At 42.0% G+C, this 15,142-nt stretch overlaps 1 protein-coding gene across 14 annotated transcripts in view; it reads right to left on the bottom strand.

Moving 5' to 3' along the window:
• foxp2 (forkhead box P2) overlaps nt 1–15,142 on the bottom strand; it is a gene marked incomplete at its 3' end in the record, with an annotated part of 118,384 nt that overhangs the window by 68,114 nt on the left and 35,128 nt on the right. For 12 of the 14 annotated variants that reach the window (XM_084175305.1, XM_084175295.1, XM_084175306.1 and 9 more), the window contains one exon: nt 2,367–2,553. The exons of 1 other annotated variant lie outside the window; for it this stretch is intronic. In XM_084175305.1, the coding sequence (XP_084031431.1) occupies nt 2,367–2,543 (177 nt within the window). In that variant the 5' untranslated portion in view covers nt 2,544–2,553. Of the gene's footprint in view, nt 1–2,366; nt 2,554–12,819; nt 12,907–15,142 lie in introns of those variants that run through there. One more of the 14 variants, XM_084175303.1, reaches the window with a different exon arrangement.

Genomic DNA, 15,142 nt, shown 5'->3' with positions numbered 1-15,142 from the left:
ATACACTTCGATAAGCATTTTCAGGTACATACATGCTGTATATATGGATCAAAATCAGCACATACCTAAATCATGTTAAAACATGCACACACACACACACACACACACACACACACACACACACACACACACACACAAAGCGACCCTTTATACCAATCCACTAACCACTCATAAACAACTGTAAGCTTATGCTAACCATGGTAGAGGTATCCTCTCCATACAGACAGACCAGACCAGAGGGAGAGCGAGGTGAGCCCAGAGCCCAGAACAGGAAGTGTGTGAAGTTAACAGCACAGGGACTCTGTTTAAAAAGCCTCAGGAGACCTGTTAGCTGGACCACTCATTTCAATGTGTCTGTCTCGCCACAGAAATAAAGCTGCTCTTTACAGGAGAAGATTGTCACATCCCTCCATATTTCCCTTCACAATGTGTCCGTCTCAACGACTTAACTAGATACTTTATGCTTACATTGCTCTTTCCCTCTGTGGCTCTCTTTTATGGCTTCGACTTCCTTTGTCAGTAAATGAGTTTCTGACTAAAGTTATAAGCTCTGTTCTCATGTGCCTTAGGTGTGTTTAGAATTTAAGCGATTTAAGGTTTGAAGAAAATCATAATTGTGAAATAATAACATAATACATAATTCTAATATAATAATAATATATTTGAGAATAAATAATAGTACGTCTGTAAAATGGCAGTGAAAGAAAAAATTAAATAGATTACTATTGGTTCTACTGTTTTAACTTATTTTGTATAAATGTGTCCCAACACCTTACTCCACTCCACTCCCGACACTAGTGAATCAGAGCAGATAGATCTCCAGCCCTGGGCACACAGGGGCCTATAGTACGATATAGGTCTACGGTGAGATATATACGGTGAGTATCTATCTGCAGTCCTCCACGGTAGGACAGGTTAAAACATAAAAGAATAATGAGAGAATGAGAGAACTGACCCCAATCAGCCGTCTGCAGGGAGAGAGACAGGCAGTGTGATGATGAATAGGGGGTGAGGCGATGGTGTCGTGATGCTGTTGTAATCACCAGCTGGAGCATCGGGGGTGGTGCGGGGCTGGGGCAGGGGGTTAGGCAGGGTGTAGGGGGGACGGGAGAGGACTGCAGGACATGCTTCATTCTGCTACACTGGCTGCACCCCCACCCCCCCATCCGACACACACACACACACACACACACACACACACACACACACACACACACACCGGCACGACAACCACAGGGCTTCAGCTGCCCCCACCAGTATATGTGTACACACACACTCACACGGATACACACAGACACAAACTCACACAAATATAGAAACATCCTCACAGCTAAAAAAAACACAGTTACAAGTAGACAACACACACACACACACTCGCAGGGTTACAAAAACAGAAGAAACACGCATTGTTCCAAACCCGCGGCGTTGGCCCCCCTAAGCACAGCCCGACCTCTACCGCTGCTCTTTTGGCAAACTGTCAAAGCCATCATTCACCATGAAAAGACACAAGCACTTGACTCCTCTCCCCAACAGCGTCTGACTCTCACAGCTCCCACACAACAGCCCCAATCACATTTAAATATCACAAAACAATCAATAAAATCAACACCATCAACAGAAAATTAAATAAAAATGTACCTACATGTACACTAAAAATGTATGAATTCTTTGTTAATTCCACAGGCCAGATGAGAGACAGCAGTCAGAACAGAAAACATGCAGATTGGTTATTTTAAAGAAGTGTGTCCCGGTCAAAGGTTTGCCTCCCGGGGCTGTGGCAGAGTAGAGTGGACGGCTATAGGACCGAGTTAGGAGGCCCTCTGGTGGCTACAGCTGAGCCACGGCTCTCACACCCACACACACGGCACACACACAACGGCAGCGCCAGCCGGCTCTGTACGTCTCTCCCTCTCTCTCTCTCTCTCTCTCACACACACACACACACACACACACACACACACACACACACACACACACACACACACACACACACACACACACACACACACACACACACACACACTCACATGGCCTCAGCTGAAGTGTGCTCTCAGCACAGCACACACACACACACAAATATCAATAAAAACAGCAGAAAACACACTAAAACACCAGCAACAACTACACTACACAACCTCTAGACAAGCACACCTCAACAGCAACGTGACAAAATCAAACACATAAATGCCCAACCACACAATAAACAACTATCAATAAAAACAGTCATAAACACTAAAAAAATAAATGCAATAAAAACACAACCTTATTTCTATACTAAATACACAGTATAATTTACTAAAAATAGTGCCCGTCCTATCAGTAGCTAGCAGTAGAGCATTGTGATGTGCAGGAGAAACACAACTTACCTGCTGTTGTTGGAGATGCAGCAGCTCGACTGTGCTTACTTCGCTGCTCGTGTCACCGCTTGATCTTCCATCTCTACTGCCAGCATCTAATTGGCTGCATAGGCTGCTCAGGCTGCTCATTCCATTTTGACTCATTGAACTGTTGCTTATTGTCTCTGTGGCCGACTCCTGCATCATGACTTAAAACCTAGAAGTGATTAAGAGGCACCAGTTAAGGCTCTTGTTACAACCCTTTTTTTTCTCTCTTTTCATTTTTGTTCTCTTTTTCTTTTTAAAGCTTCCATTATTATCAACGCCGGTCCCTCTGCAAATTAAAGCATTTAAGAGGGGGAGGGGGTGATGCAGGAGGAATTATGCATTCATTGTGTAAATGAAGCAATACAAAGAGATGCACGTCCTCTCAGTCTCTTTGTAAAGGAGGAGTAGAGTCTAAACGTGGTAAGTGTTTTAATCACTCGAATTTAGGTACAAATAGGGCCTCTGCTGCACTACGCACACGTTGGGAATATGTGTGTATGGGACACTTCATTTATGATTGTATTATTACATTTGTTACATAAATACTTTTTCTAAGGGAAGCATAAAAATATATACAAATACTCACGCAGTCAGACCCACACATGCACACTTCTTTTTTTTTTACATGCTTACTTACTCCTTGATATATCCTCACCCTGTCTAGGCACACACAGACACAGACCCTCCTAAACTATTCCCCGTCTTGATTCTGTCAGGATTTTAGTGCGAGTCTCGTCTGAACAAAGTTGCTTAATGACGCATAGCTAATCATGCAAAATTAAAATGTGGTACAGGAGGAGGAGGAGGGGGGGTCCAAATCACATGGTATCACCCGGTGATAAATGATATAATAGGCTTCTTCTCCCTTAGCTGTGGCTAAATAAAATGTGCCTCCGAGGCTTCCATAGAGAAAAAGCTCATATGTCACATATTGTCTAGATTTTTTTTTTCTTTCTTTTTTAATCAAACCTCAAATATTCATTTATTTTGGTGACATTTAAAACATTTACTGCTGTTCTCCACGGGACACAATTAAACTGGTCCGTGAGCTGCAATCAAACCATACAGTGGGAGACGACGAGAGGAAGACTTAAGCCTCCAATTTTACCATGGGCAAATAAATGTAAGATATTGAATTAATTTCACAGGCATCTATTAGATATGAAAAGCTGAGATGAAGGAGAGAAAATAAAAAATATATATCACGAATATCACTAATGATTGTGCTAAAAACAGCATCAATTATGCATATTATCTCCTCTCCTGTAATAATTTTTTACAAATCATTTTCCCTGCATAAATGCTCTGTACCTTGTTTGGAGCAATGAGGAGTCCTGCCCCGGATCAGTGGAGATCCTCACAATAAATAAAAGAAGTAGACTCACACAGACTGACCCAACACAACACACTGTTCGAGGTGTGTTCTGCATCTCTAATACCACTCTGATGGGGCCCCTCTATTTGACAGCCTCTCCCTAATTAGCATATTAATTAAGGTAGTACATAATAATTCAAATTCAGATGTATAATTTTTGGGGATTCATATTTCAGTTTCGCTTCAATAAAATATCATGTCTATACAATTAATGTAGTCTGTATGCAATCATGATATTTCAAATCGTTATGTATGGTTATTCATATTCAAATAATATCCCTGTTTATATCTCCCTTTCTGAGATTAAATACACCAATTGTGTCACATGCTTTGGCTGAGCAATTCATACTAAGCTTTGATTCAGAGCATCCTGTACCATGACTGATTTTGGACTGAGAGATAATGCTGATAATGAAATGCTACACACACTCACTCACATGCACATACACACACACACATACACAAACATGCACAAACATACACACACATGCACACACAGACACACACACACTACACATTTACCTTAGTAGAGATACTCTAACAGCCCCTAATGTGTCCTCATTAACTAACATGTCTCCCTCTTCATCATGTAGCAAACACACAACACTGGCCATCTCTATCTGGTGGGAATATAGATGTTATACTGTCCATTACGGGACACATACAGGTTATACTGCCCCCAAACTGACTACTGAAGTGGCACAATGGGGTGTCATTTGAGATTTGCCCATAGACTGTACGGGACTGACTGGATGCCACTCTGCAGTGTGTCTTTCTTGAGTCAAAACACAGATCCCATCTCCATGTATGATACAGTGAGCTCCAAAAGTATTGGGACAGTGCATTTTGTTGTTGTTTTGGCTCTGTACTCCAGCACTTTGGATTTGAAATGATACAGGTTAAAGTGCTGACTGTCAGCCTTAATTTGAGGGTATTTTCATCCATATCGGGTGAACCGTTTAGTAATTACAGCACCTTTTGTACATAGTCCCCCCATTTTAGGGGGCCAAAAGTACTGGGACAAATTCACTTATTTGTGTATTAAATTAGTCAAAAGTTTAGTATTTGGTCCCATATTCCCAGCATGCGATGAAACCACATCAAGTTTGTGACTATACAAACTTGTTGGATGCATTTGCTGTTTGTTTTGATTGTGTTTCAGATTATTTTGTGCTCAATAGAAATGAATGGTAAATAATGTATTGTGTCATTTTGGAATTTGTTTTATTGTAAATAAGAATAGAATATGTTTCTAAACACTTCTACATTAATGTGGATGCTATCATGATTACGGATAGTCCTGAATGAAATGTGAATAATGATGAGTGAGAAAGTTAGACGCACAAATATCATACCCCCCCAAAAATGCTAACCTTCCCTGTTATTGTAATGGTGAGAGGTTAGCATGTCTTGGGGGTATGATATTTGTGCGTCATTGTGCATCATTGTATCATTTGTGCTGGAGTACAGAGTCAAAACAACAAAATATGTACTTTTGGAGCTCACTGTATATGAAACAGCAGCACTCTAGTCTTCAAAAGCCTGATTACTATTTCAGAAACCAAACGTGACCACCAACTCTAACCCCAATTCATTATCAATTCACAGTTCAGGTAACAAAACAGATTCTGCTTCTAACATAACCACATTATCACATCAGTAAATGCCATTAGAATGACTGGGCCAGGCTGTGTGACTGTGTGATGAGGGGCAGACCCAGCCACAAAGCCAGCTAACAGCAGACAGTCTTTAAAGGATGTCCAGGCTGCAGGATAAACAGGATACAGGCAGAACAAACAGGAGCAGGAGTTACACAGAGCAGGGTGACAGCTGCTCCGGCCACAGTAAATAAGCAGTGAACAAGACGTGCTTATGAACAAACACTCCCTGTTAAAACAGGGCACAGCCACATTAGTGGTGAGAGAGACAGAGGGAGGGAGAGAGGGAGAGAGGGGGCAGAGAGAGAGAGAGTTAGAGAGAGAGAGAGAGAGAGAGAGAGAGAGAGAGAGAGAGAGAGAGAGAGAGAGAGAGAGAGAAGAGAGAGAGAGAGAGAGAGAGAGAGAGAGAGAGAGAGAGAGAGAGAGAGAGAGAGAGAGAGAGAGAGAGAGAGTTAGAGAGAGAGAGAGAGAGAGAGAGAGAGAGAGAGAGAGAGAGAGAGCGAGAGAGAGAGAGAGAGAGAGAGAGAGAGAGAGTTAGGGAGAGAGAGAGAGACAGAGAGAGAGAGAGAGAGAGAGAGAGAGAGAGAGAGAGAGAGAGAGAGAGAGAGAGAGAGAGAGAGAGAGAGAGAGAGAGAGAGAGAGAGAGAGAGAGAGGAGGGAGGGGAGAGAGAGAGAGGGAGAAGGACATAGTGAGAGGGTAAGACTGGCACAATGTGTGACACCCAAACCAGTGATGATCTCAGCCCAAGAAACACAAAGCAGCAGCCGAGATCAGGGCGGCTAATAAGTATTCAAATTAGGCATACATTTTACATGCCCAATGTTTAAAATATTCAGAGAAGACCGCCTGATTGCCTTTACTAGGATTTTATGAACATTCTAATGGAGATTTTTTGGGGAAGGGCATTGGATGCGAGGAAAACTTGAAGATATATGAGGGAAAAATAAGGATCTTTAATGACATGTTAATACAATGAGAAGCATTACCTAACTCAACATAAAATTGGGTATTTTGAAATTAAACCGATTAGATTTTTATTAACCCACAAGACAGGTTCAATTTACTATATGTAATTTACTTGAAAAAAACAGAACTGGAATGAAAAATATGGTTAAGAGAAAGTGAAACCTCTCTCACCTATCAAATTTAGCTTAAACGAGAAACAAAGGATAACCATATTGTCATTTAAAATCAAGAAAATGCAAAATATTAATACAATATCCATCTTAATCATGACAATGGTATAATTCTCCCTCCTCCACAAAAATCTTTGCATGTGTCTAACTGAAAATAATGATAATGCAGATATATGCTAATTTATATTCAGAGAGATCAGATGGTGCTTTAACCTTAATGACAGCGGTGAGATAAATTAATTAGCCATCTAAAGGCAGCATTCAAATCTGCCAATTAGAATGTCAATTAGATCCACCCCGGCTGCAGACCACAGAGAGAGGATCTGACTGTGGTGGTGACTGGGTGACTGCTGGAGTGTCAGAGCTCACTGTACACATTGAGAGAGATGGATAGTGACAACGCACGGCACCAGAGGGTAAGTGTGTATCTGGGTGTGTGTGTCGTGTGTGTGTGACACGCTTCCGTGTGTGTGTGTGCATTGGGCGTACATGTGTGTACGTGTGTGTACGTCCATCACAGGTCTCCCCCCATGTTCTACACCCCTCGGGGTTACCAACCAGTCTGCCCTGGGATCAGCCTGTCCTAGAATCAACTGGGCCGGAAGCATCCAGCCCTCCACAATATTTACTGGACTAGCGCTATCCAGAGTCTATGGGCTATGGAGGAGTTTAACAGTGCATGAGTGAGTGAATAAGGCTTGGGGATGTCTGCTTTGCCTGTGTATTTGACATCCCTTAAATTGGTAGTGTCCTGCATATTAACACACCAGCTATTTAACGCCATTTCCTCAAGACATAATCTTCCAATGAGGAGTGCCAGACCAAATATTATATGAATCAGTTACACAGACTGTTATTGCCACCGTAATTCACTGGTAATGCTATAGGTGTATAGCTAGGGAGGGAAAATAATAGTCATACAAAGTGTTTAAGGGAAGATAGTGAGAGAAAACTGAACTCTTTATTTTATCTGTCTGCGGTCAAAGACCACGGATGACTTCAACGTTCCTATTACGGAGTCTGATAGAAAGAGAATCATTTCGGATACAGTGAGAGAGACACATTATTTGCGAATCTTTAAAGTAACTTCTCTTTTTGTCTAATTTCCCCTGTAACGGTATCTTGCTTGCTATTCCTCTCCGGCTGAATAAATGTTTGCTCTTGAATCGTACACTGTGCAAATCTGTCTTTTCCATCAGGTGAAGAATCCCAGACAGAATCCTGTCAACACATTCAGGACTGAGATTGTGAATTTGGAGACGTGAGACTACTGATGTGGGAGGATAGAGACAATACACATTTAAACACACACATACACACACACACACACACACACACACACACACACACACACACACACACACACACACACACACACACACACACACACACACACACACACACACACACATACACACATTTACCTTGCTCTAACAGCCCCTAATGTTTCCTCATTAACTAACATGTCTCCCTCTTTATCATGTACCAAACACACAACACTGGCCATCTATCTAGATGTACTGTTATACTGTCCCCTACATGACACATAAAGGTCTCTATCTGCCCCAAAACTGAACTGAGGTGGCAGGGTGTCACATAGGCTGCATCTCATATGAAATCCTGTTCTCTATATAGTGCACTACTTCGTAGTGTACTTTGTAGTGCACTATAGGGAATAGGGTGTTATTTGAGATTTGCCCATATATTGTACTCACAGGATTCCACTCCGCAGTGTCTTTCTGCAGTCTGATCCATTCTCATTGTGCCTGCATGATACTGTATATGAAACAGCACTCCAGTCTAAAGGCTCTTGATGACTATTTCAGAAACCAAACGTGACCACTAACTCTGTGATCCAAGAAATCTATTCATTATCAGTTCACAGTTCAGGTAGTTGGAATTCTTACATTCACTGGAAAAATAATAAAAAATTACATTTCACTGTCTGTTGGCTCCTTCAGTTCAGATCAAGTTAAGATATGGATACCATGTGAAATTAATTAATCATTGCCATAAGTTACAACGCATACAAAATAAAGAAGTGCCGGGGTCTGGCTATGCTCAAATATTTAACACTTAAAGATTGCTTAATAAATCAAAATGCCAGATATCAATCACTTAAAACACTGTCTTTGAGCTGGTACTTAGAAAATGATAACACCAACCCTGAACTGAAATAACAATCTAAAAAAAGAAATAAAAAACATGTATTTATTTATTTGAATGTAAATATGATCAAGATGCTTGTTTGTACTTGAGATGTAATTCGCTAGCGAAGCTCTCGCTCCTCGCAACCCAAGGAAGTCACTGTGGATTATTGCTACCACTACCGGAGCACTAAGCAGTGAGACAGGATCAGGGAGAGAACAGCCACTGCTAAAGCTCTGTTCAACACAGCTACACTACTGAAGATTAAGTATAGGCAAGCCAGAGCAGATCTAGCCGCTTCAGAAATAAAAGCTTCCTTTTTGGCACTGAAGGGACACCATAAAGAGCATTAATGACTATTTCTAAAACCTGTGTATAATGGTAATGGTTTCTCCTTCAGATAAAGGAATTTCAAAGTGACTCACAATGGAACGAGAAGAGGAGATTGCTTTAGGGGGAGCAATCATATTTACAAAATCAGGGGTTGGAAAAAATTAAAAAGGGATGAATATGAATGAATAATAGACTTTGCTTTTTTAGGATTAACATTATGCTCCGAAACGGTATCAAACGTCATTATCGGTAGCACAATGAGACCATGTTCAGAAAACCTCAGTCATATTTCAATTCATCATTTTAGCTGACAATAAATAGTCGTTCCCAGTCATTCTGTGGAGAGAACGTTCAGAACTTAATTCTGTTCTATTTACATTAAGAAGATGAGACAGAAATAATGAGATAAAGGGGAGAGTACGCAAGTGTGTGTAAGTTTCTGGGAGCGTGTGTGTGTGTGTGTGTGTGTGCATGTGTGTATTGTGCCAACGTAACCAAGGAAGTCTGCACTGTACTAAATGTCCTAAAGTACATTTAAATAATTCATATTACACAGTAATATAATTATAATTCATATTACTCTACATTTTTATTCTCCATTAATACAGTGTGTTTAAATATACAAAACAATGGCTAACTATTCCAGTTAATTATCCAATTGGTTACAAATCACCTTAAACATGAAAACACTATATAAATCAATGATAATAAATAAAAGGTTCCGGGGAAATAAATATTCCGCTTGGTCTTTAATTACATCTGAGATTAAAATCCATGACATTCTTTAGGTTTCCGGAGGTGAATGTCTGTGTATGGAGAGTGTCTTCTCTCTCTCTATCTCCCTCTGGGTCTGTAATACACAGTAGCAGAGCACTGACGGGAGGAGGAGAATCTAAGTCCTTATGTGTGGTTAGTGCATACGTTCTCCTCTTAAGCTCTTCCCATATCATTTACATTTTACCCATCAAGCACCTCCTTCTGCGAGGAGGAGGAGGAGGAGGAGGTGGTACCAAAGTGGGCGACCGCGAGCAGGCAGTGACGAAAGCTCATCAAGCTAGGCCCTCAAGCTAGGCCCTCGTTTGCATTTTGGGAAATTCCCATTAATTAACTAAGACCACCTAATCACGAGTAATTGACCTATAAAAGAGAAGGCCCCATTCTCTGCTCCAATCATATCTACAGATAGGAAGCAGCAGCGTTGTGAAGCAGGGAGGAAATAACTTACTTCTGTGGCTGGAAACCATCTATCTACCAGGGACTATTTACCCAACAGCTCCGACGCATATTTAATCTCTCATTGCATTGTTCTGATGTAATTATCTGTCGTGACATGGTCTGCTTTTGTTGTTGGGGCCTGAGATAAAACAAGCTGTGAGATGAGAGGTGCTTACGGCTTCTTCTGAGGGAAGGTGAGGGGGGAACAGAGGAGCTAATGACGGTAAAGCGGACGGAGGGACAGCGGGCAGAGCTGCAACGAGGAGAGAGGGATCCAGCCAGAGTGATACAGAGACATAGCTCATTGTGACGTTTCCAGTTATTTCTGGCTGATTAGGGTCATTATGTCCCGGGCCTGATTTATGTTGTCATTCCCCCTCACCAGTCCTGCATCGATAGATCTTAATGAATTGGTAAATAAGGGTGAAGATTACACTTGACAAGACCGCAACATTTCTCATTCATACCGAGACAAGATTTATGTAACCAATTAGGTCCATAACAGGGGAGATTGGTCAGGAGAAAAATCATCTTTCCAGAAGAAAATTACCAGTCTAACCCTCAACAAAACAGATAAAAGGGAGTCTTTAACAGTGGCTTAGTCACACACCAAGCAGCCAGCTGGAGGTCTCCAAACAGAGATCACTCCTGCCCCTCTCAGGATTTTAGGAATTGATTTAAAAATACTACCAGCTATAGCTACCCGCCCCACTACAGTACCAGCTACAGATACTTTCAATTTTAAACACAGCCAGCTAATCACTCTAGCTCCATCTGCATAATGTCCAAACCATAGACGATGTAATCAATAGATACAGAATTAGGCTCTCGCCCAACAAAGGATCCACTTTGATGTGCAAATGTGATTTCAAGGAGGTACTTTTCCCCCCTCCCTCCCTCTACCCCCCCCCCCCCCCCCCCCCCCAAAAAAAATACAAATCAATCGTTTCTACCGAGACTTCACTTAATGTTTGATACGTCGATTGAGGAATAATTTGCATTTTTTAATAGTCTTGTATTTCAATTATTTAATTTCCACGTCCTACAATTCTAGGAATCAGTTGGCACCCTCTTTTGTCCTAAAACAAAATCTGATAAAAGTGCTGATCATCAATAGCCAACGACAGCCCGGGACGACCCAAAGGGCGGGAGTGAACAGAGGTGGAAAATTACAGCAAAGTGATACCGGAGTCGCCTCGTTTCAGCTCTCCCTTTCAAGCACATGCAAATGAGTGTGGTGCTGCTTAACTGCATCATTTATGTGGATAATAGCGGCATCATCATTACGGGACTCAAATTAAATTACATCACAATTAGCATAACAAAGTGATTGGTTAAACTTTCAAAACAAATACCTAGTTCTGCTAATGAACAGTGTTAATTGGCCACGGTGTATTCTAAATAAAACATGTAGGTAAACGTGTTTTACTTAAACAATTTTAAAATTCATTGTTTTTGAGAGACACAAAGAGAGAGAGAGAGATAGAGAAAGAAAGAAAGAGGAGAGGGGAAAAATGCTCCAAAACAGAATATCGCCAGGGGGATTTGTAAGCTGAAATATAAAATGTGTAGCATTTAATTTTATTGCACTAAATAACCTATTATATTCAGCACTCTGGAGAACAATGTAAATTATCTGCCTTCAAAATGAAGTTGGGCCAATTCTCCACGTGAACTAATCATATAGCTCATTATCCATCTGGGTATTACATTATGAAGAGGAAGCCTATCCGCATTCCAGCACAAAGACCTCTGAAATGTTAATAATATGCCCACAATAGCCCAATACCATGCTTTACTCCATATCATGAATATTTAAGTAAACAAATTATTCACCCGCCTTTGATAAAGATAATTAGTATTTCACCCGCTTATAATTTTAGTGACCCCCTCTCTCCCTCCTTAAGGGATTTGCTCTATATGTATATGCTGTTCTGAAATATGCCCTATAATGTTTGGGATCCTTCTTTGCATTTTTTAAAAAATATCTAGCTAAATAACTTCAAATAAAAGACTCACCCTAGTAAAACAAATATCTGCAACTCATTCATATTTTATCTTTATTAGCTTATAAAGAATCATGGTGGCGGGTAACCACTTTTTATTGAATCACCACTAGACCAGTAAAATCTCATCCAAAAACATTCCTTTCACCTCTTGATTTTAATGATCAATAATTTGCCCATTAGTAACACAGTAAACTCCACATCAACACGACATCCTAAACAGCAGCCTAATCAAATAAAGAAACTGACACAAAACTAAGACAGCTAAGAGCTCCAAAAAGCAGCATGTTCACGTCCACAGACAAACACTAATCACCAGCCCAACCATTCATTCATCAAGAGCAATTAACCACCAGCACATGAATGCACAGCCCACAGACACACACAGAACACAACCCAAGCCACAGTACAGCAGCTAGCTAAACACTGGATGAGCAGCCCGCCTGCCTGCCGATAAAACATAGCCATTAATACAGCGAGAGGTGAGCGGTACAGAGAGCAGAGAGAGAGCTGTGGAGAGGATGAGAAAGGATGGATGCAGTTGGAGTTGTTTGGTTTATTACCTGATGGTGAAGAGTAGTGTCAGAGACAGTTGTCTGGTGGCCAGAGAAGGAAAGCTGTTGGTGTTGTTTGCAGTGGTGAGGAGCAGACTGGGGTGTCACAGGGGGAGAGGGGCTTCTATCTGTGTCATCACTCCAACTGTGTTTATAGAGGCTCGCATCATAAACAAGACAATGCCGCCACTGCTCTTCCCTGCCTCTCTCGCAGCCCTGTTCATGCATACTTAAATCACCCCGTCGCCCATTAAAAAAACAGTCCTCCTGACAATTATTCTATCATTTCCAGTTGTCACCGGGCAATTACCAACAAGCAGCCCCTCTCGGACAGGCCCAATAGGAGTGGATCAGGAGTGAGAGAGAGGGAGAGGGAGAGGGGGCTGCTGACTGGCTTCTCAGGCAGAGGGAGAGAGGAGAGAGGGAGTAAAAAAAGTGCACAAAATTGAAATTTATAGCCTAGACACAGCGCCTTCTCTCTCCTGACACACAGGAAATAATTAGACCATCATACACCCGGCCTGCCGACCGCTGAAGAAATATATCACAATTACTTGAAAACACTACTTATCATTTCATTCTCCTTTTTTATTGCCTTTGAAAGACATTACAATTATTACGGCTCAGTCTCTGATCTGACAGTGACCTTCAAAATATTATTTGTTTTTGTTTTTTTGCTGCTGCTTTTGGCTAGTGAGTGAAAGGGTAAGTGAGTGAGTGTGTGAGAGTGATGAGTGCAGCATGTGTGTGTGTGTGTGTGCGTATGTGTGTGTGTGTGGGGACCTGTACACACGTACATGTAGAACGTCTGACTTTTCACAGGAGGCTCCCCTTGTGCCTCGTCTGCATGCTTGCCAGGCGACTCTCTTTCACACCGCTCGCTCTCAACGCACATCTGCTACTTGCAGGAGCTCTCCTTCTCTCGCTCTCTCACACACACACACACACACACACACACACACACACACACACACACACACACACACACGAGCGAGCTGCCTCAGTTCTCGCCGGTACAGACTGCATCCCTACCTCGCGGCGTGTTGAGGGGAACTAACTAACCAACTGAGGGAGAACCACAGCTGAAAGGGAGCATTTTCGGACACCCTGGGAGAGAGGTATGTGTGCCTGGCTTTATTCTAGCACCGCTCGGTGCCTTTCTCTGCCTCTCTGTCTCTGTGTCGCTGTCTAAACAGGCAGAATAGGATTAGTGGGAGAGCGAGTGTAGCAGAGCAGCCTGTAGTAGAGCTCTTAAAAACAATTAGACACATCGCTCTATCTATTACTGAATAACTGCCCTCAGACCACACCACACAGAACTACCACTACACACAGATATGTTCACAAACACAAATAATCTATACAAACTGGTAATAATGTGAAGTAGAGAGAGAAAGTAACCTACCTTTTAAACAATGACAAGAGAGAAATCCACTCCCCCGCGTAAGAGTCATTTGAAGATATTCTTAGAAGCCTCTGAGCATTAACAACGGTGCATAAAAAAAAACGAAGGGGGGGGGGGGGGGGGGGGGGGAATGCCACTGGTAGAAGTGGGTGTTTTTCTTTCTGCGTAGCAAGAGTGAGGAGTGACAAAGGTTTAGGACCGGACAAGCCGTAATCTCCAAACAGTGAGTGCTTTTCTCACTTCTTTTCTCAGGAAAACACCAGTCACAGAAGAGTGTCGGCCTCTTCTGCCATGCGGCTCTCAATACTCTGATAAATATGCCTCTGGCTTCCCTTTTTAGGGCAAGCCTGCAACAATATGCTGTAAGCCTGATGAAACTCAAAAATACCTCTTTACAGAGGAAGTATTCGAGCGGAGGGGAGAGAGAGGGGGGGGGGAAAGAACAGCAGACAAGCTTTTCACAGCTTTTCCTCCATCCACATCAGATAAACCTTCGCAACCACTTCACAAAAGACACATTTGTCTTTACAGATGCTCATCAAGCCTCAAGTCTTTTGCACAGTGCATTTAATTTAACAACGGTTAATTGGAGCCAAAGAACAACCGTCCCCTCTGTCTGCCAGCTACAGCGTCGTCAGTCTGACTGTGAAGTATTGACATATTTGCTGTACTGTAAACAACACACACTGGCAGAAACAAGACAGACCATTTTGAGCTAATGCTGTTTGTCAATCCTCTCTCTCTCTCTATCTCCTGCATGCCACAGATGTTTTTCTTAGCTGCTCCAGAAGACAGGAATCTACTAGCAGAGAAGAAAGCCTTGGTCTCCCCCAGGAGAACAGTACAAAGCCCAGTCTGCACACAGCAGATGCAAAAGCAAGTCCATCTGCTACCAGCTCACAACGCCACATGGACTTGGGAGATTTA

Source organism: Coregonus lavaretus, assembly GCF_964263955.1.
Source record: "Coregonus lavaretus genome assembly, chromosome: 13".
Taxonomy (NCBI): domain Eukaryota; kingdom Metazoa; phylum Chordata; class Actinopteri; order Salmoniformes; family Salmonidae; genus Coregonus; species Coregonus lavaretus.
This window is presented reverse-complemented; position numbering and strand designations above follow the sequence as displayed.